The 27,969-nt window shown below is 40.9% G+C and overlaps 1 protein-coding gene across 6 annotated transcripts; it reads left to right on the forward strand.

Moving 5' to 3' along the window:
- rell2 (RELT like 2) lies at positions 1–27,912 on the forward strand. 6 transcript variants are annotated; one of them, XM_056383388.1, is made up of 8 exons: positions 1–200; positions 7,778–7,844; positions 13,064–13,188; positions 13,631–13,846; positions 20,421–20,483; positions 20,703–20,766; positions 22,157–22,333; positions 22,419–27,912. In XM_056383388.1, the coding sequence occupies exons 4-8, from the start codon at positions 13,645–13,647 to the stop codon at positions 24,208–24,210; spliced, it is 2,298 nt and encodes a 765-aa protein (XP_056239363.1). In that variant the 5' UTR covers positions 1–200; positions 7,778–7,844; positions 13,064–13,188; positions 13,631–13,644; the 3' UTR covers positions 24,211–27,912. The 6 variants fall into 6 exon arrangements, with proteins under 6 accessions (XP_056239363.1, XP_056239361.1, XP_056239362.1 ...); XM_056383386.1 differs by having other exon boundaries at positions 13,064–13,128; XM_056383387.1 differs by having other exon boundaries at positions 13,064–13,123.
- The last annotated feature ends 57 nt before the right edge of the window (positions 27,913–27,969 follow it).

The raw sequence follows: 27,969 nt of genomic DNA on the forward strand, positions 1-27,969 counted from the left end.
AGGTTAAACGCAAACTTGCTGCAGGAGTCTCAGCACAGAGCGATACATCCTGCTTCCTGTCATCCTGCGCCCCTCAGCAGACAGGCGCATCCTACTGCTCGTGCCTGAGCACACGGACTCATCTGAAGCCATGGAGCAGCATCCCAGCAGCGGGACCAACACCACAGCGGAGGGCCGGGCCATGTCCCTGCGTGATTAAGGTGAGTGTCCCAAGTGGATGTTTGTGCTGTGTGGTGTGTGTGGAGCAGATATGAAGTCTTTTATCTTCATACGGAGAAGGTCTCAGTCTGAGCTGATGAGGACGGGAAGCGCTGCGCTGCGCTGTGTTGTGTGATCGCAGTGAACCTGTAGTGATGAAGATGGTGGTAGGGCTGGGTGGGGAGGATGATACAGTGAATCAGCGCTTCAGCAGGTGATGGTACAGACCTGATATCTGACACACGCCGTCCTGAGTCTTCCATGAACGATGACACGCCATGCGTCAGTCAATGGTCTCCTAAATGTTTCGCTTAGAGAATAAAACACGAGCCGAGATATTCTACAGATTGAGACATGTCGTTAATTCAGATGAATAAACGGAAGTTATTTTATTAAAACTTAAACTTCAGATAATATTTGTTCAGTTGGAAGGTCCTCAGCTCACTCACCGCTCTACTCGGTCCTTAAGTTAAGATAAATTCAAATTTAAAAGAAGATGGGTATATTCTGTATCAGCCGAATTAAATAGCAGAGCTATGAGACTGAATGTAAATGCAGTTGGATGATTTTTAGGCGATGTGTACCTTCTGACAAGTAAAGGCGCCATAAATTGAGATTTTTTCCATTTAGTATGGTGGTGTGTGTGCCAACGCACTGAGAACAATAAATCTTCCTTAAAGACGAACATCAAGTTCGGATCAATTGGTGTGGCTGATTGCGAGAGACGTGTGTGAGAGTAGAATTAGCAGGAGGCCTTTAATGACCTTGGATGAGGTTGTGGATTTTACAGTTTTCACAGTCAGGAATGTTTCATGTCCTGGAATGTGCTAGGCCAGAGCTGTAGTCTAGGGAAATCTGCAGCCTGGGAGTTCCCAGCCTTCCCACAGGAGGTTAGTCAAACATGTATCATGTAGTGCTGTTTTAAAACAGAAACCAAGCACAGAGGCTGCACATAATGAATTAACCAAACTAGTCTACTTCTTTCTGTACCCCTCCCACACCAAACCCCCCCAAACATCCCTATATTATCACAATCCTGAACACATACTGTGTACGGAACACAGTAGGATATACATGTATATTAGCCTGTGCATCATGAGGGGAAAATTAAAGAAGAAATCATACAACACATGCACATTTTTCGTTAATTCATCTATACATTGTTTAAAAAAAAAACTCCACAGTCACATTTGATCGTGTCAGTGCAGTTCTTTAAAAGGTGATTCAGGAAGACAATGATCTTAATCCCACTCAGAGATGGAGTGTGAATAGTTTTCCTGTGTGTGCAAGTGGATCTGTTTGACCAGGAAAAGCAGGAGACATAATTATAATGACTATTTAGCTATGTTTGATAAGCAACACATTTATCCTTCCATTCCCCCGTCAAACCTGATTATTCCTGTTTGGTCATGGGTGGTGTCGAGGCTCTGCTACACTGGAGGATATCCCAACCACACTGAGAGGAAGGCAAGTAAAATGAACCTGAAAACCAAAAACCAGAAACACATTCACAGCTATACAGATTATTTGTTGTCAGTTCAGCTGAGACGTGTGAATCTTGGACCGCACTGAAAGTATTGACAAGACATACCCATGAGACACAGAGGAACTAACCAAACCAGGGGGACCTCTATGGTGTGTTTGTTTGATGTGGTCATGATCCTGATGAGCATATACAGTATATACAGATAATTAACATTAACAGATGTAAGAATACATATCTTCTGACTGCCTGCATATTAATTAATTAATTATATAACCTCAAACACACCACAGACACTGGCTGCATCAGGTCACAGCACTGGTGTGGATTAGTGACTCATTTATTTGGGGTCAGATGTGATGGTTACAGCACTGATTGATGTCAGAGGAAACTGTGGCTGTGAATGCAGAGTGAATGGATCTCTAACTCCATTCTTCATTTTACAACTTCATATTTATTGTTTTCTGTTGGGGAAGGATATGATTTTGCACAAACCAGTAAGTTCAACAGCAGTCACATTTACTGTATATATTTATACATGTTCCTTACTGATACCTGAATTTATGTATTGGTCGATACAGAATTCTGAGTATTGGCAGTTTCAGTCCTCCACATTTTTCTTTTGTCTTTTTGAAGAAATAATTGAAGTTGGTTGGTGAAGGTTGATGGGTGGAAAACAGTCTAAATATATATCAGGATATACAGCTGTTTCTAGTCATATCGTTTGAAGTTTTCCTGTTACTTTAAACCGTGGAGCTAAGAGAGTCAAGGGTCATTCACACTGAGGCTGCAGCGTCATCAATAAGATGGTCAGCTTGGTAGGGACTAGAGTTAGCAGAGGAGTCCTCTAAGATATGGCCCTGAATTAAATGCTGATGAGACTGAGACTGTCTTGTGTGCAGGGATGGTGATGACAGACCACATTTTTTTGGAGGAACACAGTGTCTGAGAAGGAGCATCAGGCTGAATGATTGAGTTCAAGTAGATGGAGCAGACCCAGAAGTCTCTCTGAAGGCAGCATTAGAGACTGAATCTGATTCAGGAGGTCATGGGTAGACGGTGGAGGTCGATGAGTGGCAGAGCAACATGTGACCTTTTAGTTTGATCGAAGACCAGACAGGCTGCTGCATTCTGGACCATCTTTAAGGGTTTGACTGTGTGAAGGGAGGTCAACCAGAAGAGCACTGCAGTAGTCCAGGTGAGCGATATCCATGGTCTGGACTAAGAGCTGGGTGGAAAACTGAGTCAGGTCATCTGATTTTTCTGATGTTGTATAGATCAAAGAGACACGACCAGGAGACAAATACAACATGGTCAGAGAAGGAGAAGCTAGTCATCAAACATGACACCAGGTCTCTCTAGACCTTGGTTGGGGTCAGAAATTAAGAGGTGATTTTGATATTGATATCATGATGGAGAGACTGATTGGCCGGGATGACTAACAGTTAGGTCTTAGAGAAACTTCTCTTAAAGGTGGTGTTCCTTCATCCAGGTGGATGTGTCAGAAAGGCAGGACTAGATCTGCTCAGAGACAGTGGGGTCATCTGGTGATAATGACAGGTTTAGTTGGGTGTCGTCTGCATAGCAGTGAAATGAAAAGTCATGTGGAAGGATAACTGGACCCAAGGAAGCAAAGAGGAAGGGTCCCAGTACTGATCCATGGGGCACTCGTGGGGAGGGGATGTGATAACGATGTTTGTCCTTGCCATGACATGAAGTAAGATAGCTACGATGATTAAGATGATGATGATGATAATGCTATAGCATCTGTTCTATCAGAACTGAAGAGCATTTCTGCTATTGAAAAAAGAGTAGAAAAACAACATTGAAGACTTTTATTGATAGGAAAAACATTTTCACTCTTCTCCTGACTGACTCCAGCGAGAGTTTGATTTATGAACTGGCTCCACTGGCCGTGAAAAAAATAGGAAGGAAGCAGAATCTGGCTGGTTGAGGTTAGTCTGTGATAAATGGTGACTGACAGATGGTTCATCTAATCACCTGCCAAGTAGTTTTTCACAATTTTCAACAAAGCCTTAATATGGGTGTACATGACCATATTAAAAGGAAAATAGAAAAGATGTTTGACATTTAATTTTTAAAGTTGTACCTCACTGAACAGTGGACAATAATCAAATGTTCAAAAATGAAAATGCAATATTAACACTGTAACCTGATTTTCCAATGATTTTCTAATGCAAATAATATTCATGTCACCATTAAAATTAAAATGAAACTTTCTAACAATTTGAAAATGAAAACGGTATATGACATTTCATTTTGAAAGACTTAACCTGCTGTACAGTGGACAATGTTCAGTCCCCCCATTCTATTGCATTTACACTTACATGTGGCCATGCTGTCAAAATGAAAATGAAAATGAAATGTTCTAACAATGCCACGAATAAATAAATGTATGGGACTGGAGTGCTGAGTCAGGTAAGACCTGATTATGGGAAACAATTTGTCAATTTAGATTATTGATGTCAACGCATTTTAAGCATCAACGTCATTGATTGCGGCGACTAATCACAGCAACCCTACAGGTGATATTTGGTTCAACAGGTTTTGACTGATGGGTTTAGGTAGACAGCATTTAGTGATCTGTTCTCAGCCCTTGGACAAAGTCTGCTTCTCTAAAGTTGGTTTTTGAACTTGTGATGAGAATTGACTGATTTAGTTTTTAAAAATTTTACTTTGAAAATCAGCTGTGTCATTCTGAATGTTTGCTAAAAAATAAATCACTGAAACACCATGGTTGCTATATATAATATATAATATATCTTATATTCATGCATTAGGCCTGTGGGACCAGTTATATATTTCAAACTGCTCAGGGTTCACTTCCTGTTACAAATCATCTTATCTAGAGACAGTTTACAACAGAAACTACTGACCTACCAAGAGACGACATGCAAGGTGATAGACCAGTTTTCATGTCTGGATGGAGAAAGGAAAAAGGAACAGTTCACTCAAAATGCATCATTATGTAGCTGTCAGCTTACAGTGTGTGAGACAGTGTTGATGTAAAATCTGCATCTTTCGAATTTCATAATGGTCCTCTGCTCCACTTCTCCAGGCTCCACTACAACACTGCACACGTCACTGTATCTCCCTCACTCTTTATTTTTTATGAGATGACACACTGCAGTCGTAGAGAACACGCATACACACGTGACAGGGAGGAGATGTGTTGAGGTCAAGATGATGCTGAGTCATCTCTCTGCTTCTCTCAGCTCTCTGCCTCTTTAAGCTGTGAGTGTGTTTAAGGGGCAAAGAGGGAGACTGAGTGTGTGTGTGTGTGTGTGTGTGTGTGTGTGTGTGTGTGTGTGTGTGTGTGTTTGTGTGTGTGTTTGTGTGTGTAACCCTCAAAGAAAACAGGAAATGGCTTTACTGTGGTTTAGAGTAATAGCAGGGTCCCCTCAGTATTTGACATTGTCTCAGAAACAATGACTGTTATTACATGTGGAGATTAGATTTCTCTGACATTAAAATGACTGAGCTGTTTACATGAACATCAGGTGACAAATGATCTGACAGTGAAGCTGAGGTTAAAACAACACAGTGAAGAGGAGATGAAGGGTCTGGTCATGGCTAAAGGAGCTGTTATTAGAGAGGGAAGGTGTGTGATGATGTGTGATGTCATCATGTCAGTTAAATTCACTATTTTTATTAAGGTAATAAATAATTGAACTTATTGAATGTCTTTATAGTGAGTTAACAGTCACAGCAATTCTTTCAGGCTGCATGGTTTGACTCTTAGTTATGAAACATTTAAACACTTACAATATCTCCACAACTATGTCCACAAATGTGTCTGTCACAGAACCCAAGTATTTTCATCAAACACATTACTGCCACAGATATTTGATCTTAACAATGAAAAATAAATTGATTTAATTGAAATGATAATGAATGCCATTGAACATTTTGCATACTGTGTACTGAACACACAGTGATAACAGGGAATAAGAGAGATGATGATGAGGACGTCCAAGACGGTTCTTCCCCTCAGGGACTGGTTGGAGAAGGGGAGAAGGTTGAACCATCTCAGGCCACCACCATTGAATGAGGATAAGTCAGACTTATAATTTCTCACTGAGACAGTTTAAGCCATGAAATAAATGAATGTGGTTGTTGTGAACGGCTGACAGGCTGGTGGACTTCAGTCAGGATGAGACACTTCTAGCACACAGATCACAAAGGTAGACTGTAGATACAGTGGAAATTTAATTTAGCCTGCACGAACCAAATGATGCGACATATAACAGATTATGGTACAGGACCCAACTATGGCTTCATTACAGCTTAAAAATGTGCTATGTTTTTGGTATGCATGCCGGGTAGAGCAAATTCTTGGGTGCTGCCGGAGAAGTTTGCCTCGAAGGTTTTCTGTCAGAAAGACTTGGGTCAAATACGAGACTTTCACCCAGGAAACTCTTTACTTTAGGACTTTGTTGCTTTATTATTTTCAGTTTTCACATTTTGGTTACATTTAGATACCAGAACTACTTTGTTAGGTCGAGTTAGGGTTAGAAAGCCAGAAAGTCAGCTTCCGAGGAAAACCTGCTACACTACACACAACTAACAAAATTAATGTCACTGAATAATTTTTCGGGGGAAAAATATGACATTCTCTATATTTTGATAATATGCCCCATAAAAAAGCTGAAACTGTACATCAGTCAAAGACAAGACAGTGCTATTTTTAAATAAGGAAGTGTGCCCCACAACTTCTGAACCCTGCACAGACAGCTCCACCTCCAGGCTAACATAGTTTTCATGCAATTTCCACACTGGTCCTGAGCACTCAAAGCAACTTCAGAAAACACATGCAAACAGAAAAAAACACAAAATTTTAGAAAACGTTTTCATCTGGGCAGAATTTGGAAATATGTTCTTACATTAAATTTTACAAGTGAGAAATGAATTAACCTGTTGATCATGTTGTGACACAAGTTGTTGTGTGATAGATTACTGGACTACTTACCTGAAATCACAAAGATGATGAAATAACAATAAGCTGTGTAGTGTTTGGTGATGAGTGATGTACAACCAAGCATCAACCTCCAGGGCTGAAAGATGAAGCATCAACACTGAAGTATCAAAACCTGCAGTTCCTCTAATGACCACTAGAGTCTGACTCCAACAGTGAGTTAATCCCCATAGACTCCCATGTTAAAGTATCCAACTTTACAGCAGAAATAAATATGTTGGTACAAAAACAGTTTTGGTCTCTAGAGCAAATTTTTTCCTTCATGACAACTTCTTGTATAACTAACCTGTTTACATTTTATTAAGCTTTAAAGTTGTTGAGAATTGAGGGCTGAGCCTTTGTGAGTGACAGGTGGTTGAACTTTCAGCTTCAAAAGCACTCTTCAGAAACCTGTGGGTGACATAAGAGAGGTTACGTCCATCTTTACATATGGTTAATGTGTACTATCAGTGGTGAACCATCCTACACGATTAAGTGCTGGTGCTGATAAGTGTGTGTGTGTAGCTGTGCACTTGTGTCTTTGTGAGGACCTTGGCAGTGAGGATATTTTCAGAGCTGTTTTTAGGGTTCAGGTTAACATCAGGTTTAGGTTACGATAAGGTTAAGGTTAGGATCAGGGTTAGGAAGGGAGGAGTGTCATCACAAAGTAAGAAGAACAAGCCTGTGTGTGTGTGTGTGTGTGTGTGTGTGTGTGTGTGTGTGTGTGTGTGTGAGAGAGCGTGTGCGTGTGTGAGGGGTGTGGTTGGATGCTGATAAGACAGTGGGAGGGCAGAGCTGATAAACTGCTAAATGTTAGCTTGTTGGCTTGCTAGCTGTGTGTGTGTGTGTGTGTGTGTGTGTGTGTGTGTGTATGACTGTATCATATTTATAGTCTCCTGCATGTTCCTTGTGTAACCTTGTCACTCCTCCTCCTCTGTGCCCCCCTCTCACCCTCCTCTCTCTAGAGATAGACAGAAGAGGAGGGGGTTGGGCTGAGGGGACCCAGACTGTACAGGAGGGGCCCACACTTTCTACGTGTTCCAGCCTCTTATCCAACACACACAGTTTCACATTGTTTATCGTCCACATCTCAACAGTCTCTCTGTTTGTTTTGACTTCAGACCTCAGACGTGTGTGTGGATGGGTCCACTGATGACAGGACACAGGCAAGGACCACCTGTTTGTCAGGTAACACACACACACACACACACACGCACGCACACACACACACACACACACACACACACGTGTTCATACAGAGTTAATTATGTAATTTGTAATTTGTATAGAGTGTAATTACTCAAATTTCATATTAAAGCATATATGTTCACAGCCTGAAGGATATTATTTTAAAAAGGAGGATATCAAAAATATTAAGTAAAAAAAGAAAACATGAAACTTAGAGACTTCAGAAAACTTTAAATATGTGTGTTCATATCTTGGTGATGATGGTTAGTTTCTCTATATTTTGTTCTCCTTTAAGAAGCAGACCACTGGCTTTCATTTCTGCAGTCTTGCCTGTAATATGAGGTATTCAAATGCTGAACTAAGGTTCTTACACTTACTGCAGGATAGGCTCAACTGGAATTATTAGCAACAATAGCAAGCTCTTATTGTGATACTAAGGCTTAAGTATTAGCTATTGATAACCGGAGGATGTCTAAAATTGCCTCAGCTAAATTTGGTGGGTAAACCAATTCTCACCACAGTGCACTTGTTTGTAAGTACACCTAGACGTTTACTCCTGTGGTGGACTAGAATTTTATTCTAACCCTTGCGGTTTTGGACAAATTATGAATTTAATATTGCACAATTTGCCAACAGTACTTAGCCTTGGACGGGGCACCAAATAATGGGTCTGAGCTCTGCCTCATGAGCTAGACACCATAAATGTTGGATCTTTGGCTGTCTATCAATTTATTGGCATCATAAATTAAGAAAATATTATTATTCAAAATATTAATATTAAATAATAACTTTAAAATGAATTAAAGTCCTCTAAATTTACCAGGTTGAGAGATGGTTAGCTGCATGCACGTTGTAGAACTGAGACGTACTACAGGTATGTGTGTGAACATAAAAGTACTCGATTAACTGTGTGACTAATAACAACCTAAGGAAACATTACAGCAACAAGACATTAATCAACAGGTACATTAACAAAGTTAAAACTTCTGCTACTTGGCTGTGCTGTGCTATGCTGTACTGGGAGAGGTTACATTACCCAGTCCTTGGAACAAAACAAAGAGGTCCTATCCAGTGTTTTGTAAAGTCCAGTGAGTTGGGAGGCTTCCTGGTGGAGTAAAGTCCTGTCTGGCTGTGTGGCTTCCGCTGTTATCTCCTTTGTTCTCCTCACAGAGTTAGCTGTTCCACGCTAACTCTGCTATGACTCCTGTTGCTTGGAAAATCAGCTGGCTGACCTTGTGCTGAAGCCGCTGATTCTGAAGAGAACTTGGTTCACTCTCAGTTAATCCAAAGCAGGTCACTGCTGTTGAGGAGAAGAGTGTTGCAGTCTGCTGTGAGCAGGCCAGCAAGAGAGCATTTTTCTCAGGTAGCAGGGCTGACCTGGGCTGGGGCCTTGGTGCTCCTTGAAGAGCCGAGAGGGAAGAGCAGGAGCTGCTCTCCTGAGCAAGCCAAAAGAGAACAGAACAGAACAGAGAAAGAGATCTGGTTTTGTTTGGTGACACACTGGGGGGGGGGGGTCATATGTCACACACTGACCAACACTGACTGGTAAGTGAGGTCCCTGGGGGAGGGTCGTCCCCAGGTGTGAACAGTGAGAAACTGTGGTCTAATGATCTCCGTTGCATGCATCCATTGTTAAAAAATAGCTCTCATTGGACTGACTGTAAATGAACGTGAAAAAAGTGTATTGTTAGTGTACAGCAGTAATGGAAAAACATTGTAGTAACAAAAGGCAGTAACCCTGGGGTCAACAGTTCATTTACGTGTCTTTACTTAATGAAAACTTATCACCTCATCTGACATAACTGTAGCTGTTTTGAAAACCCCAAAAGATGTAAAAACAGCCACAAAATGTCGCAAAACAACCAAAAAGAAACTCAAGACAGTTGAAAACAATTCCTGCAGAAATTTTGAATGTGCCTGCTGCTTGGTGTGTGTACTTCAGTGTGTTTCTGTCAATATGTGTGTGTGTGTGTGTGTTTTGTGTAGCGGTAGAGCTGCCCAATAGAACCTCACAGGGAAACAAGCACACACAATCCCCTCTGTCTCCCTAGGCAGACAACTTTTTGAAGAAACTTGTGTTTGAAAATGGGATATCGGAGGGGAAACTACATGTCCTATTGAAAAGATCAACTCACCACAATGCTAAAATGGTTGAAAAGCTCATATTTATTGAAGTACAGTGCTTTGAAAAATTAGATCTCAAAATTACAATTTTTTATTAGGTGAATATCCAAAGGTGGAGATGGTTTGTGTGTCTTTCAAAATATGTGTGTACATTTATGTGTACAAAAATGGGTTCTTAACAAAGTTGTCCTCACAATCATAGAAAGACATGAACACATACACAGTGCTGATTTGCCTTATATATGCTCTCATGCTTGAGACTAATGAGGGTAAGAGTTAATGAGTCTAATTAGCCAATAAGAATCTGCTTTGTCTATTTCTCCCCGGATATTACGTTAGTAGTGTGCATGTGTGTGTGTGTGTGTGTGTGAGTCTGGCTGTTTGTGTGGCTGTTTTTATAAACATCACAGAGATCAAAGAGTCTCTTAATGAGCCTTGTTGAACACTTGTGTCTAGCTGGAAGACAGTGCTGACACAGAGCTGAGTGTGATTTTGGCTCGGCAGGCCTCTAGAACAACTGTTATTTCTGAAAAAACGGTAACTCCTATCAGAACAATGACCAGACCATGACTCGAATTGCTAAGAAAAATCTTAAGTTGTGTTTCTACCGCAGGAACTTTCTCCAGGAACCAGGAACCTTTAGAGGAACTATGTGTGTTTTTCGATTACAGGAACAAGGGTCTAAATTTTGTTGAATGCATGTATGCAGGATAGTAATATATGCCTTCAATGCTATTACATTGCAGGCACATAACTACAAAAAGATGCAAAATGACAACAAAACACAAAACAACAAAGTAATACAAGACAAAAGCAAAGAGACCCCAATTTAAATGAGTCTTTAACGCATTTTACTCAACTAAAATGAGTACATGATAGGAACTCATTTTAGATTTGAAACAAAAACATTAATTTTTGACCTGATTATGTGTAACTTAAAATAACAACATTCCAACATACGGGTCTCATAGCTCTAATATTTACTCATTTTAAAACATAAATTTAAACAAAATTTAAACACCTTTGTGTAAGCTTGGCAGTTTTAAAAGCAACATTTTCAAATATCATGTCTTTAAAGACCTGAAAGACAACTGAGGTCAAGTTTGTTTAGAGACTCGGACACGGTCTGACACGATGCTTGGACCTGGAAATGGGTTTGAACTCAGACTTGCACCAAAATATGAAAAAGCAGCTCCACTGATTAAAGGCCTGGTCACACCAGGAAGTGGCATATGCTAATATGCAAGCTGGCATTATTCAGTGTCAGGTTTTGTAGCATCTGTTGTAAAGGTGTGTTGTTTTTTAAATCGAAAACAACTGGACTAGGTTATTTGTCTGTGAAGACGTTTCACCTCTCATCCAAGAGGCTTCATCAGTTTGTGTACGCATCTGACCAGGCTAGGACTGGTCCTACTTTCTGGTGTGGAGACCCAGGTATTTAACCTCTTGTGGGCGTTCACAAGGATGATGATGTCACTGGTTCCCTTTTGTGCTCCAAGTGTCAACGACAGTCGTTTGCATGACTGTCGTTGGTGGAAAATTGGTTTCGACTTCGTTAGTGCTCTATTGTGTTATAACGACAGTCGTTGGAGTCACATCGCCACTTGTGAACAGTTGTTATTCTTGGAGGCTAGATTGTTGAGTCTCCTGGGAAGGGATGAAAGGGCAGCATTGTAAATTGGAGATAGGTGGTGTCTGAGACCTCCTCCCCTGTTGAGGGATGGTTTCTCTATTTTAACGTAGATGGCCTCTTTTACTCTTCTTTCGAACCAAACGTCCTCTCTGTCTAGGATGTGGACATTGCTGTCCTCAAAGGAGTGGGCTTTCTCCTTGAGATGTAAATGAACAGCAGAGTCCAAGCCTGAGGAGTTAGCTCTCCTGTGTTGGGCCATGCGTTTGTGCAATGGTTGTTTCGTTTCTCCAATGTAGAGGTCATTGCATTCCTCGTTACACTGGACCGCATACACCAGGTTGCTTTTGCGGGTGTGTGGTGTTCTGTCTTTGGGGTGTACCAACCTCTGTCTGAGTGTGTTGCTGGGTTTGAAATACACAGGGATACAGTGTTTGTTGGAGATCCTCATGAGTTTTTCTGATACTCCAGACACATATGGAATGAAAGTAGGACCATTCCTAGCCTGGTCAGATGCATACACGAACTGATGAAGCCTCTTGGATGAGAGGTGAAACGTCTTCACAGACAAATAACCTAGTCCAGTTGTTTTCGATTTAAAAAACTCCTTTAGGATACTATGACCTGGACAAATGAGAATATACACAGGCTTGTAGCATCTGTTGTTTATTTTTCTGATGGTCAGTTATCAAATTCATTATCTTATCAGCTTAGCTTGTTCACTAAAAGTAGTATAAGTTCACATAGTTTATTCAAAGGAAGTTTTTGTACTGTATCATATCTGCATGCATACTGCAGTGTGTCTCTGTTTCGCCCAGATTATCAGAACATGCCCACAATTACTTTCACCTGCTCATTTACATTATAAGGAAAACAGCCTGATCTGGAAACACTGTCAAGTGTCAGCACAGATGATGGCAGAGTGACTGATGAGCACCACAAATCTGCACATGAAGGCTCACCCATGTTGAAGTTGAAAAGTCTGTGCCGATATGTGTACCCACTAATCGCTGTTGTTGTAATGGAAAGAAACTGTTGTAAGATTCTGCCATTAATTGCTGCTGTGACCATAAGAGCTTTAACTCCTGCTCAACGGATCACTGCCATGGTTCACTGAGACACTTGCTAATCGGTATTCATCAGATGCTGTTGGGATGACAACTCAAAATGGTTTGAACTTTATATCTGTCTAATTTTACAAAGAGTTTTAATAACAATATGATTTTGCTGTAGTTTCCTCTGGGCTTGTGTCTGCTTGGACCTTTTTCTGTCCAGTCAAACTGACAGTTATTAATACCATATAATATACATATACATACATATGCGTTTACTACCTGTGTAATATATGACTGAAGACAATAATGTCTCTAAGCTATCTGAAAAAAGAGGTGACTAGTCAAAGGTCATGTGGACATATGAAGGTGAATCTGATCATGTGACTTCTCTTCTTCTCTTTCTGTTTCAGACTCTTGATTTCTACAACAGAGGAACAACTGGAGACATGAAGTTGATTTTTTTCCTCACAGTACAGTACATCCCTGTTTCTATTGGTTTTTTTGGGGGGGTGTAACAATACTGAAGCAAGTTCAAGTGAGGTGGCTTTAATCTTCTTTATCAGTCTAGTGCATTCTGTTTCTATTGAAGGCCTGAGACCTTCTCAGCCTGATGTTTTAAAATCTGTCCCTCTGCCTCCTCTCACTCAATATAATGAATCTGTGATGTGTGGGGTGTTAGCTGCTTCTAAATGTGAATGCCTGTCAGTCTCACATTTTTTTCTATTGGTAATTTAACAGATACAAAACATGTCAAAGATTTCCCCCTTTTTCTGTTTCACTCCAATGTCCCAGTTTATTGTAACAGATCTGAGTCTCATCTTCCTCATCTAAACTATATTATATTTTACCCCAGTATGACGCTATAGCCCCTAAATACCCACTGGAAGAAGTGAAGTAAATATCAGTTCACCAACATGTTCTTCCAGGAGCGTGGAGCATGGCAGCATTAATGAGTCAAAGTACTCTCTTAACCTCAGGTTAAACCTGCATTATGACTGAGTTAGAGGCCTCCGGTGTGGGGGAGCACCCCCCGCCCTACATGATCTTTCTGGTGGTCTTCCTCTTCTTCCTCACCGGGCTGCTGGGATTCCTCATCTGCCACCTGCTGAAGAAGAAGGGCTACCGCTGCCGGACAGGAGACATCGACGATGAAGAGGAGGAGGAGGAGGAGAAACTTGGAAGAAATGCAGACGGTGGGTTTCATTAACCAGTGACACAGTAACCCTGTGACTCTGGAGGAACTCTGTTTAATGTGTAGTAGAACAACCCTGGTGATGTCAGTAGGGTTATCTGAACTACAAATTTGGGGAAATATAGGATCCAATGTTTTTGGAGTTTGACCCATCCCTCAGCCTCTGTTGCTGTTTCTACCTCATAACTGCATCAATGTTATAGGAGTGCAGCACTAAATCAACAAGTCTCCATGTCCCTGTATGTGCTGAGAACTGTATGGTGACATATTACATCTACCATGCTCTACAGTACAACTGTATTAGATGTAGTTCCTCTCAGCAGTCTAACTGTTTACCATATACAGGTATTACTGTGCTACAGATATCACATCAGATCGCCAATACTAAATACACTCAACATAATATGCATAACACCCCTACCCATAAGAGTTTCCTGTAATAAGGAGATAAGCCACAGATATATTATTAGAAAACCACTTTAGAGAAATAAATAACACAGTAATAATAATGACCAGTCAGCACCTCCAGGTCTGAGGCCATGGCTCTCTGCTGGAATTTTTATTTTATAATAAACTAAATCATTACATTTCATGGAAACATAGAAACAATGGATTAGTATGATCACAGTAACAGCCCTATTAACTAGAAAGTTCATTTCCTGTGGAAAATGCGTGTGGATGCTGAGAGCTGAATGAGATTGCTGAAGCAATGCTGAAGTAGCTAAAGCAACTGCGGAAGCAATGCTGAAGTAGATGAAACAACTGCTGAAGCAATGCTGAAGTAGATGAAACAACTGCTGAAGCAATGATGAAGTAGCTAAAGCAACTGTGGAAGCAATGCTGAAGTAGATGAAACAACTGCTGAAGCAATGATGAAGTAGCTGAAGCAATTGCTGAAGATTAAAAGCAGAACTTGTAAATTGGAGGTTGAACAGCATGAAATGTGTAATTTGAAAGCTGAATGCCGTAGAATGGCTGAAAAAAAAGAACAAATGTACAGGCAAAACTGAAGCAATGGTAAAATGGTAAAGAAGCAGCTCATATTAATTGAAGTACAGTGCTTTGAAAAATATTAAACTGAAGGAGCTGAAGTCCATTAGCTGCAAAAGCTGAGAACTGTCTGTCTGTCTGTCTGTCTCTCTGCCTTCCTGTCTTTCTGCCTGTCTGCCTGTCTACCAACCTTCTGGTCTGCCTGTCTGTCTGAACAATGAACAATATCAAAAAGCTGAATGTAAGTGTAAAGCTGGAATAGGTAATCTGTTTTAGAAATACGTTTTGTAATATTTCTTTAAATGCTCTTAATATCCCAATAGGAATGAATCAATTAAATGCTCTGACAATAACCTGAAAAAATCCGTCTGTATCAGTCATAGGGCTGTAAAAACTGCAGCCAATCGTTGCATTCGGCTTACCTGTCTGTCAACCTCACTAGCTTACCTTGGCGTACTATGGCCGTGCCCTCGCGCTTAGTGCTACATGACCAAGCTGCTTACTTGTCAGTCAAACGGCAGTAGTGGGTGAATGGCAGAGAAAGTTCAACCAGTTCCACCTAATACTTTGATTTCAAAAGCAGTTTCATTCCTAAAAGGAAGACAGCATTAGAAAAAGCTGCAACGAAAATGAAATTGGAAACTGCAAGAGGCTGAACAAGAGTCAACTTGATGTCGCTTTTCAACAATCGAGGGAACAGAGGAGCTAAAAAGCAACAGAACGGTGGCTGTATTTCTGTTAGACAGGTAATTTTCTTCTTTGTTTAGTTTTGGGAAGTGGGTGTTACACTAATATAGCTAGCTGTTTCATAAGCATTTTCAGCTTTTTAATCATAGACGAACGTATGTTTTATGTATTAGCCGAAGCCAATGTTAGATAACAGTGGGTGTAACCTGTTTAACAGTGCAGGTAACTCTATGATTACACAAAATGTTGTCTTTATGTAATCTGCGCAGCCTTATGTGTTTGCCGATGTCTGCATTGTAGTTGTGAGCAGATGTCGTTTGATAGTATTAATCTTATGTCTTGTAATGGCTGCGAATGGGACCTTTGTGTTTTTTTGTCGTGAGACGGGGACTGATGAGACCACCACCCCCGCTCCAGCTCAACAATTGCATCAGTTCTCTCTCCCACCAGTGAGTGCAACTTTATGTGATAGAAACGTAGCTTAACTCTTCAAACGTATTAGGTCGTTGGCAGTGTGTTTACAAACTTGCATAGTTTTTAAGGTGTTATGAAGATGTAATTGTTTAGACCACTGTTATTCATATAAATGCATCCTTCATTCATATGTAGCTCTTGTTTTACATACATTAGGGTGTTCCTTAAAATATTGGTTCTAGCAGTCGTATTTTTAAGTTGAGACCATTTCTCAAATTAGAAAAATATTCTTAAATTTATTATTTGTGTACCTGTGTTGGTCAGCCACTCTCCATAACTGCAGCACTCAATGTACTAACCAACCCTTTAAAATAAGTACCTTTTACCCATAAAAACATCTTCCCCTAAATCAAAGTAACCTGAGACTAGTATTTCTATGTAGCAATAGTCCTGTGTTGTTATATGTCCAACAAAGAGATTCAGATCTAATTATCTAAATGTCATTTCTGTAGAGATTATGGCTAATTTTGATATTCTTTCTAAAGGACAGCTGCTGCCAAAGTACAAGAAGACTGCCAGAGCGCCAACATGATGCCACATGCAGAGCCTGACATGTCAGCCAAAACTCACCTCTGCTTATAATCAACAGTAAATATATTGTGTATGGCAAGGATACATTGTGTATATATCTTATATTTTTAATAGTATTTCAGTATATGTTTATGTCCATAAAAATACAATTAACACATTGGATTATTATTTTTTTTGTAGCATATAAAGAGATACTAAATGAAACAAGGTCATTGTTAACACTGTAAGTGTAAGGAAAAGGTATGAAGCATTTTAAAGTTTTTATTCAAAAAAATCAGAACACATTGTGCATATAAATAAGAATGCAAAATAATAAAATACAAATTTAACACATGTAATGAATAAAAATATTACTTGGTATTGTTACATCCTCCTGGGAAAAAGGACAGCAAAATACTTAATGTATTGAGTATGTGTCTGGCAATGTGCAGGACTCCCTCCTACAAAATACAGTACCATTCAAAAGTTCGGACATACTTTCTGGAACTTTTGACTGGTTCTGTATATTATTCCATCTGTGGCAGCATGGAAACGCAGGAGTTTTGATGTGGACATTTCTGGCCAATGCATCAAGTAGGATGACCTGTAACTGGAGGGCCTGGTTGAGAAGCATCTGCTGATGTCATTTGCAAGATATTGAACATCAGTCTTGGGTCACAGAGCTCAGACAGAGCTGCAGCAGGTAATGTGACTGTTCCAAGTTAAGTTTTCGAATTCTGGCCTTTGCAGCAACAGATAATAAACATAATTAGATATTATTATAGAACAGAGCTTTATTGAATTTTGTATAGGTAGTGTTGTCAAAAAAACAGAAATAATTTGTTACCATAGTTACCTGCTCATCTCCACCTGCTCTCCCTCTTCAACGACCTCTCCTGCCTCACCCTCGCCCCCGAGCATGAGCCTGGCCTCTGTGATATGAGCTGACATCAGAGCTAGCATTACTCTCATCCTGGAAGCTCTAATGTGCAAAACAACATAATATGTGTGACTGATAGTAAAAGAAAAAATGTCAGTGTAGCTGGGTAGGTGATAGAGCTTTTTCATAGACATGGCGCTGAAAATTCAAAAGAAACGTTAGCTGTATTAGTAGTATAGCTATCTTAGTATTAGTAGTGTAGCTAACTTTGTTAGATGTACACATCAGGCAAAGCAAGAAACATCAACAAAGTTAGCCACACTACCTTACTGTAGGTGGCTACTAGCTAGCCACCGATAAGTTATTGCATCTAACTGTATTTCCAACAAAAATTACCAAACATACTAGCTTGACAGCATTGAATACATTGCGTACAGTCATGTTGGTTGTTTACATTCATTATGGTAATCTTATATGTTGTCTTACTTGTGAATGAGCCATATTGGGATATCACAAGGACAATCACTGCTACGCTCCCCTCTCTCTCTCTCTCATCCACTCTAGCAGTGCGCTTTTGTGTGTTTTAGGGGAGTGGCCTTGGAGGGATGCTGGGAGGGGTTGGGAGTTTTTCAGTTAGATACTTTTGAAATCTAGCTAAATCAGACTAACATCTCCCAGATTACCTACTCCATCTTTAATAGCCCAAAGTCTTGTGACCAATTTAAACCTTAAATGAAGCCTCTTGGTGAAAGTAGGGTTAGGACAAAGTTTCAGATTTTAACATTTTCTCAATTCATTTTCAATGGAAGAAAAATGATCTAGAAAAAGTTGAATATTTTAAAATTATTTATACTAGAGAAAAGAAAAAATGATCACAGCCATGAGCTGAACGTTTTGATACTTGAACAGCTTCTGTAGCTCAAAGTATGCAGTAGTTAGCGACTGAAGGAAATAAAAGGAGGATCTCAAGTGTAACACCAGTGGAGCAGGTTAAATTCAATATGTCTGCTGCTGTATTTACTGTTGTACTGTCCAGTCTGAATTGTAATCTCTCTCTATGAGTACTAACTTGTAAACAGCTTTCTACTTATCTGTCTGCCTGTCCGTGTGTCTCTCTGTCTGTCTGTCTTTGGCTTTCTGTGTGTCTGTCTGTGTCAGCCCATCTGTGTCTGTCTTTCTGTCTATCAATCCATCTGTCTCTCTCTCTCTGTCTGTGTACTCAATTTGAGAGACAAACCTATTTACAGTGAAAACTGTTGAGATGTGTGTAAATGCATGGCTGTTGTATGTAGCGTTGGGGGAGTCTGTAGCAGAAGTAGCTGAAACGATGTTGAAGAAGCTGAAACACAAGCCAAAATTAAAAGCAGAACGTAGAGCTAAAAGTGTTCCTAGAGTCAAAATTGTGGAAATAAGAGCAAGTAAAAAAAAAAAAAACATTTTTTCAGTTCGTCTCTGAAAATTTACATCTGAATTTGTTTTGCAATCTATGGGGCAGTTGAATGGTATTCCTATCACTTAGAGGCTCACAGTTCAAATTCTGTAAGTCTCTCTGATTTGGTAAACACATTTTCTGAAAGAAGACAAATATGTGTGAGGAGTGAAATTCGTGGCTGCAAGGACAAGTTAATCAGAACATTTTGAGACCTGTTTAAGAGCTTCTCCCACTCTAGCTGTGATGTCATCCACGAGCCTTACATTCCATGTAATACACACCCATTATAAACTCCAAAATCATTAGAAGAAAGCATAAAACTAAACTAAAACTACTAAATTTTAATAATTTAAAAACAGTACAAGATATTAATAAGTTGAATAGAAGTTTAAAAGCTGAAACATTTTAAACTTTAAATGAAGTCTCTAGTTGAAAGTATGCAGAAGTAGTTGAAGTTCAAAGAGCAGAAATATTTAAAGGATTTGAACATTGTCTTCAGTGGCTGTGAGTGTGAATGGTTGTCTGTCTCTATGTGTTTGCCCTGCGATGGACTGGCGACCTGTCCAGGGTGTACCCTGCCTCTCGCCCGAAAAGATGCTGGGATAGGCTCCAGCCCCCCCGCGACCCTAGTAGAGGATAAGCGGTAGAAAATGAATGAATGAATGAATGAATGAACATTGTCTTCATTCATTTTAATGCCAAAAATAACAGAAAAAGCATAATATTTCAAAAATTATAAATAGTAGAAAAAAGTTTAATACATTAGATAATCTCCTAAAGAAGCTGAACGTTTTGATATTTGAATGGTTTTTGTAGCACAAAGTATGTTGGACTAGTAAGAGACCAAAAAACATATGGAAGGAGAAAAATAAAAGATAAACATTTGAATAACATTGACATGCCTCAGCGTTCACACTAATAATATATATGGCTGTTTTTTGTAATAAGACCATTGAATTTATACTGGTAAATGGTTGACCCCTATACTTTCACATAATACATTATATAGGGATGTATAAGTGAAAAGCAAATTATACACAACTGAGAAAGGTGGCCTCAGACCTGTGCCACCAGCCACTTTGAGGATGACCATTTATCATCGTAATCTGTCTGAGCATATGGAAAAATAACTAAAGAAGAAAGTAAAGCTGCATTAACTCACATGACGTTCAGGTTTAAGGTTTTCTGGACCCAGATGCAGGCTGGTGGATGGAAAGAGGTAATATAATGAATAAAAGTGATTTAGAAGAAGGTGATGAAAAACTAAAGGACAGGCAGGAATGTAAAAGTCTTTTAATCCAAACTACAGGAAAAACTGGACCGCACCAGAGGGATTGAACAGAGACTAAAGACACAGGGAGGCGGAGATAACAGTGTTCATTAGAACCATTTCCTCCCTGACTGAACCACTGTTGACAGCAGGCTTCATGGACAGTCCTGAGAAAGAGGGGATAGCTCATTTCATCTCCATTTTATTGGGGCAGAGATCTGAAAACTTTTCTTCATAAATTATTGTACCTCAGGTGAACCAGTTCTCACCCCTGGATGACAGACAGTACAGGTGTGGTATTTGGCTTTGATTTTTTTCTTGCTGTGTTCCAGATGAGGATGAAGAGAACCAGGACACAGTGGAGCAGATCCTCAAATGCATCATTGAAAATGAAGGTGACTCATGTAAAACTTACTGAACAGTCTTTAGGAATTCTGTTGAAGTTCAATTTCAAGTTGCTTCAAGCTGTCATGTGTTCATACCGCCTGGTTTCTTGTCCTGCCTCTGTTTTATTTTACTGTTAACCTCATCAGATCAGATCAATGTGTATGAGCCAATCCAGCTAACAGTACTTAATGAGAGGCTCTAATATCAGTTCTTCTGGTCCCCTCCAGCTAACATGGAAGCCTTCAATGAGATGTTGGGAAGCCACAATATCTGTGTGCGTCATGACCCGAGGTAAACTCAGTCTGTATTAGTCTGACACCTTCACAGCTGTTAACTGTTACTGTCACAGTGAATTTACATTTCAATTTACAACTTTAAATTCCTAAATGAATGTTTATGGTTCAGGGCTTTTCCTCCAAGCAGTCACACTCTGACTACAGTGTTAGCTATAATCAACCATTTAAAACCAGCACTCAGGGACCCACAACTTCGTGCAGATACAAGTCAATGGTTGTGTCTGAAATCACTCATTTACTGCTCCCTAATCACCATCCAAAGGACTGTACACTGACCTCATCAGTAAAATGAAAGAAACACTATCAGACTCTACTCAGGTCATTTTCTCTGCGCCGGTTTTTTTTTTTCTTAAGGGTATAAGGTATAAATTGCTTGGTTGGTGACCATCAGTTGTGCACTACTTTTCATGAAGCATTGTGGGATACTGTCGTGACTCAAATTGGATACTTCAGTCAGTACACTCACATGTAGATACTCACTGGCAGTGGCCCCAACAGGATTAAATTTCAGGGTATGCACAAGAATCGCCTGTCTGCTTGTAGGCTAGCTTTAGGTTTCCCACACACACACATATCGCACAAGAGAGAGAGAAATTGATTTGTGTTTTTAGCCCTAAAGTTATGACACAACACCACCATAAAACTGATTAGCTGACCACAAAAAAAAAAAAAACAATAGCACTAAATAGCAGGCTACAATATACTAATATATATTGAATATCTCAATGGTGTAGTGTGTGAATTTGAACAGTGTAGTGTTGTCTTAAACACTGCCAAAAAATGGAAAGTCCCCTCTGCACCAGCATCATCTTCATGGTACACTTCTCTTGGTCACCTGGCTGTGCTAAAACGATTATCATATAGGTTGCTTGACAGGGTGGAAGAGTATCATTTGAAATAGGATCAGTACCATTATTATACATTTGGAGTTTAATGGCATTTCCAGCTCATCAAGCTAACAATAAACTATGATATAAAGTAAACTTGGTTGTAACATCAGTGGACAAGCAATACTGTAAGCTTATGCATCACAGTCATGCTTGCCTTCTTTTTCTGTTTGTGTGTTCCTATCTCAGTATGTTATCCCTCTTTTTAAGACTCTTAATATTGTCATCCATCTTGTAATCGTCCATCAGTTAATGTTGATAAATCCAGATTCTTAGTGGTTTGTTTACACTGTCACTGGGGTGAAGATGATTTCTGGTTTAGTAAATGTGACACTGCTTCCTAGTGGAACATACATATGTTAAAGATGAACTTGTCTGAATGAACCCATGTACTTTCCAGCTTCAGACCACACACACCCCTTCAATAAGAATGATGTTAATGATGATGATGATGATGATGATGATGATGATGATGATGATGATGATTATGATGTCCAGGTTGCGTAAGGAGTCTATCGGTGGTGTTCCTCCTCATCACCACACCGTCCACTCAGGCGCCGACCACACCTCCTGCCACCTCTGTGCCCAAGTCCGATCTAAGAAGGGGCGCAGACATAGCAGAACCCCCCGGTCCAAACAGAGACCTGGAGAACAGACTGTGTTCTCTGTGGGCAGGTAACAGCACACCTTTAAACCACTCCCTCATAAAGCATGCTGGGATAGAGAAGCAATGTTTCATCCACGTGTCATTATCCCTCAGGTTTCGGGTGACACACACTGATAAGAAGCTCCATGGAAGTCCCAATACATTGGTCAGTTCAGGAGACCAGCTGGACCAATCCCAGGACAGCGAAGAGCGGAAGGAGGGTGGGTACAACCTGAGGAGTATGTTCAAGGATGTCCGACCTTCTTCAGAGAATGCCAATGGGATCGTCCCACCTGTGGGGAAACGAAGGAAGAGCATGACAATATTTGGGCTGAGGCGGGGCAGTGACCCCATTGGCATTAAAGCAGTGGAGGGGGCAGGTAGGGAGACTGGGGGTGTCAAGTTTTCTATCCAGCAGCAACCTGTAGTGGAGGAGCTGGTTCAGAGCGAGACCAGTGAGACCGCCTCTGAACGTGGTGGTAGACCTGGTTCCAGGCCTGACACTGAGCTCTCGAAGAACCAAAGCCCTGCTTCACCGCGACATGAGGCTAAGATGGCAGGTTCTGAGAAACAGGCCCATGGCCCTAGCCCTGATCCTGAGGATGGCTCTAAATGTAGGCCCAGTCATGAGCCTCATACCAACCAATCCAAACCTTCAGTCGGGATTACAGTATCCCCCGCCCCCAGCTCACTTCTTATCCCATCTTCCACTACGACATCAGAGAAACGAGGACATGATAAAGTGTTAATAGAGGCTTTTGATCCTGAACCCCTGCAGACCTCTACACCCATTGTCCCTGTGCCAGGATCCCTTCCAGGTTTCACTCCTGCTGTTCCTGCTGATCCACCTGCATCCTGTTCTAGCACAGATTTTCCAGTCATCCAGACTCCCCCCAACCCGAGCTCCAATCCAGATCTGGAACCAGGTTTTAGTGCTAGGCTAGCTTTAATAAGTTTAGGTTCATCTCCTCCTTCTTCCTTCCCAATCAACACCCCGTCTTCAGCCTCTTCATTAAAAACCTCTCCCATTCCATCAGAGGCTGCCTCCTCCCGTGGCCTCACTCCGAGCCCCAAAACCCCATCAGGAAGAGCAGTGTCCAGCCAATCCCCTATCCCATCAAAAACTACCAAAACTTTACAAACCCAAACTTCACCTTCACCTGTTCTTATTGCGAGCCCCAAACCTGACACCAGGCCACATGTTTCCACTGCTTCTCCAGCTAACCAAAACCCATCCTTCAGAAGTTCCCCTCGTCTGACTTTGAAGTCAGGAAATGTGATGTCTGTAACATCAATGACTCAAGGGGACATGGTTTCAAGTCCATTTTCTGTAAAGGTTCAAGAGCTGGAAGCCAGAACCCCAACGACAGAAGTAAAAAGGGCAGGGATCCTAAAAACAGCTAAACTCTCACCGGGTGAGGGGGGGTTCAAAGGTTCTGCCCTATCCTCTCCCTCTGATGAACTATCTAAAGACAGACTGAGCAGTTTACCTGTGTCCCCCTCCAGCCCACTGTCCCCCTCTTCACCTGTCGGCAGCAGAGTAAGCAGCATGACCATTGTCAAAGCCAGTCCTGATAGCAAGAGAGAGTTTTCTGTCATCACTATGGTGGAGGATGAAGGAGCCTCCACAAAAGACCACAAACTAGTGGCTTTTGAACTGGGGGTTGAATCTGAAAAAGCAGAAGTTAGTCCAGCAGCTGGTCAGAGAGGAGAGGTCTCTCTTTCAGGTACAAGACCACCTGAGAGTCAGAGAGGAGAGACTCCTGCAGCAGAGATGAGGCCACCACTAAGCCAAGAGAGAGACAACATGGTGGAGATGGAAGATATTAGAGACTGCAAAGTGACGAAGGAGCAGGAAGCAGAGAGGAGGGAGGAGGTGGAGGTGGAGGTACACACTCAGGACTGAGAGGTTAACTCTCCAAATGTTCATATGTCCTGGGATGATCCAAAGACAGAAGCGTGGCACCTCTCAGTGGACCATAGGAAATGTGTTAATAATAATTAATTAATAATTTATAAGTATTTAACCACAGCTATGAATACGTTGCACTGGGACTAAGTGGCCGATTTATTGACCTGCCATCATCTGATTCTGATCCATTTAAACACAAATCACATAAACTTCATGTGACTTTTAGCCGTAGTCGCCGTACATATGAACACAGCTCTGAGGTAGACCCGACACCTGGTCCACATTAAAACATCTCCACTGTCAATTCCTGGTTCCCAGATGATGAATCTTGTCAACTTTAGTGACATATCTCAACAGCTGTTGGATGGATTGCCATTAAATCTGGTACAGATACCCACAATGACCAGGTGATTGATCATAGTGATGTTTGATGATCCCTTGACTTTTTGCTTAGCCACACCAACGGGGGGATTACCATTAAGTTCTGTAGAGAAATTCATGGTCCCCAGTGGATGAACCCCACTGAGTTCTCTAGTGCAACGAGAAGCTCAAGGTTCACCTCCAGTTAAATATCCTATCTACACAAACATTCCTGGTTCCCAGAAGTTGAATCATATTCTATTCTATTACTATAGCACTAAATCATAACATACATAATCTCAAGGGACTTTTCAGGGTAAGATCAATGGATATATTATGTTAATGGAAAAATACATTTTTAAATTATGCAAAATATATTTTGAAAATGATAGCTCATTCTTGGTCAGTTAATGGTCTGTCACCAACTAGCTGGATTATTAATCATTAGTTAACACCTAGGGTTTGAACTGCCTTGTTATTGGACTGATTACATTTGAGCTGTGTGAGTAATTTACTGATTTGTTAAACATCATGATTATTTATAGATGTACAATGTGCTAATGGCTGCTACCATCAGATCTCATCTATTGATGTTCCTGATTGTGAATCAATATTAACAGCACAAGCACAAAGACAGTAACAGTCGCTTCCATTGGTCCACAGCAGCTGGACCAATAAAACTAGTTCAGTTCAGTGATTATGTTTGACCTCATGCTACAGCTGTTTACAAATGCTTGGGTAAATGACATAATTAGTTTTTATTCATTAATTGTGTTTATGAAGAGTGAATCTAACGCCTAGAGCAAACACACATTAAATATGAGGGGCTCTCCACATGTCAATGGTCTGCTCCTTTTTATTTTATCAACTGGAAAAAATTAAAAAAGATTTCCAGTTGATAAAACTGGAAATGATGCTCTGCAGACCTTAGAGGTCGAATGTTGTGATGAGATCACAGGTGACATTTCCTCCTTATGACTCCTCCATTTGGACCCTCTGCAGTCACAAGGGGGTCTGGATTTGCCTCTCTGCTGCAGACCTGCAAGTTCACCTCAGAGTTTTCTTGGTCTTGACTTCAGTTCCTTTATAACTCCTTATTTCAGAAAGAGGGAAAGTCAATATCTTCTATAGACCCCTCTGGTTTGTAGCATCAGTCAGCCTCATATTCAGATCCTCAGTTAGCCGATTAGAGGAGCTGACCCTACCTTGTTCACAGGTCTTTTCCTGCCTCACATGTCCTGAGTCCTGTGTGTAAGCACACAAGTGCTGAAACTTTTGCTGCAATAATTGTTTTCAATGATTGATTGTAAATCAATTTTTATTTTTACTTTTTAAGCTGATGATCTAAAAAGTAACAGAACTTTAACATTTGAAGAAAAGCTCTGTTTTAATGTGTGTTGCGTTGGATTTACTTCTTGCAAGTGTAGACTGGAGCTGTACTGTGGCCCTGAGAGCTCAAAGCGCCACAACTGAAGAAAACACATGCAAACAGACAAAACACAAACCAATTCAGAAAATCTTCATCAATTTAAGAACATGTGCTGCAAATATTCACAACACAACGGCTGGAACACACTTGCATGGGTGTATTATAATGCATGTATTATAAAACACACTTGTAAATCCATGCAAGTGAATCTTGGCCAGGTTCATCACTTTTTAGTGTCCCCTGCAGCTCATGTGATGTCAAATTGATGTTTCTGAATTTGCTTGTGTTCTGTCTCTTTGTAAGTGTTTTTGTTGCAGTGTGTTGGGCTCTCAGGACCAACATAGTGTACAGCTCTTATGGAGCTTCGTGCTTCAGATCCTGCTCCTCTGTGGTGATGGGCTGACCACATACAGTTATCACATCAGTAATATCAGTATAGTAGAATAAGTTGTTGTACTAATGTAATCAGGTGCTTCCACTGGTTAATACACCACACAACCAGCCCAGTCTAAAAAGACTGTCTTTAGTTTATTGGAGTTGTGACATTGATACATATTCATACAGTCATGTTGTTCTTCACACTTCTCATACACTGTCACTATGTGACAGTATTATAAAGTCTGATGTGTATTTTGAAGTATAATGAGTATTTTAAAGTCTAACCTAAAAATCTTCTACAATCTGATGTTGTACACTGATAAGTGGTATATGCTTTATGTTGAGACAACTCACTCTGCAGTGAATGACTGATGGACTTTGGGGGTTGTCCACTTTTTTTAATGTCTAATAAGTTTTGTGTAGTCACCTGTGGTAGACCTTTTTTTTTTGTTGAAAGCTTGTGTGATTGTCTGACTGCTCACGCTCATGACTAAATCTCAGTCATAACCCGCAGAAAAGAATACAGGATGTCAAACATTAAGTAGAACAGAAGAATACTTCACATCTGTTTCGTGAAGCAGGTGTGTAGCAGCAGTATGAATGGATCTGAATGGAGCAAATAAAAAATTCACACTGTCTGACTTGCAATAAACTATTACTCTGCTACATTTCTGTGCTGGACCTTCATCAGCCATCACGATAAATTGGAGTGGTTGTAAGAGAGCAAATAATCACCTGAAATTAAGACATCCGCTCACCATACAACAATTTCTTATATCATAAAGAGGTAGAAGATTAGAAATTCCATATAGTGACACATAGGTACAGTCGTACCTCAGGTGCATTTACCACATACTGTCAAGTTTGTGGTTAAGCTGGACCCAAATGCAGCCGAAAGCACAAGGGAGTAGGTGGAAAGAAAGAATTTTAATATCAAGAAAAGTGACAGAAACAGAAACGCTGAGTCGGGCAGGAGGAGGGATCCAGGGGCCAGTGGAACAGGAAGGAAAGTAACCGGGCAAGGGAAGGAGACTGGCGCCACAGGGGCAGAGCAGGAGAGCATCCACTGATGCTCAGGCCAAAACAGGCCAACCGGGTTTCTCCAAAGGTCGAACGGGAGGACAGCGGGGAAGAAGGTGTCTCTCTGGAGGGCAAGCCGGAGGACGGCGTTGCAGGCGGAGCCCCTCTGGAGGGTGAGCAGGAGGACGGCGTTGCAGGCGGAGCCCCTCTGGAGGGTGAGCAGGAGGCCGGCGTTGCAGGCGGAGCCCCTCTGGAGGGTGAGCAGGAGGCCGGCGTTGCAGGCGGAGCCCCTCTGGAGGGTGAGCAGGAGGCCGGCGTTGCAGGCGGAGCCCCTCTAGAGGGTGACCAGGAGTTGACTGTTGGTGACTGGGGAACAGGAGCAGGAGCTGGCCACATAAACTCAAACATAAAATGCCTACTATGGCAAACCATGACACATACTACATAAATGTCCATACAAACCTCCATTCCCACATGTTATTGGATACAATAAAGATTGTTTTACTTGATTTATTTATTCTGTTGACTAATATATTGATACAATTTTTTCATAACATATATTAATC

Source organism: Seriola aureovittata, chromosome 8, assembly GCF_021018895.1.
Source record: "Seriola aureovittata isolate HTS-2021-v1 ecotype China chromosome 8, ASM2101889v1, whole genome shotgun sequence".
Classification (NCBI taxonomy): domain Eukaryota; kingdom Metazoa; phylum Chordata; class Actinopteri; order Carangiformes; family Carangidae; genus Seriola; species Seriola aureovittata.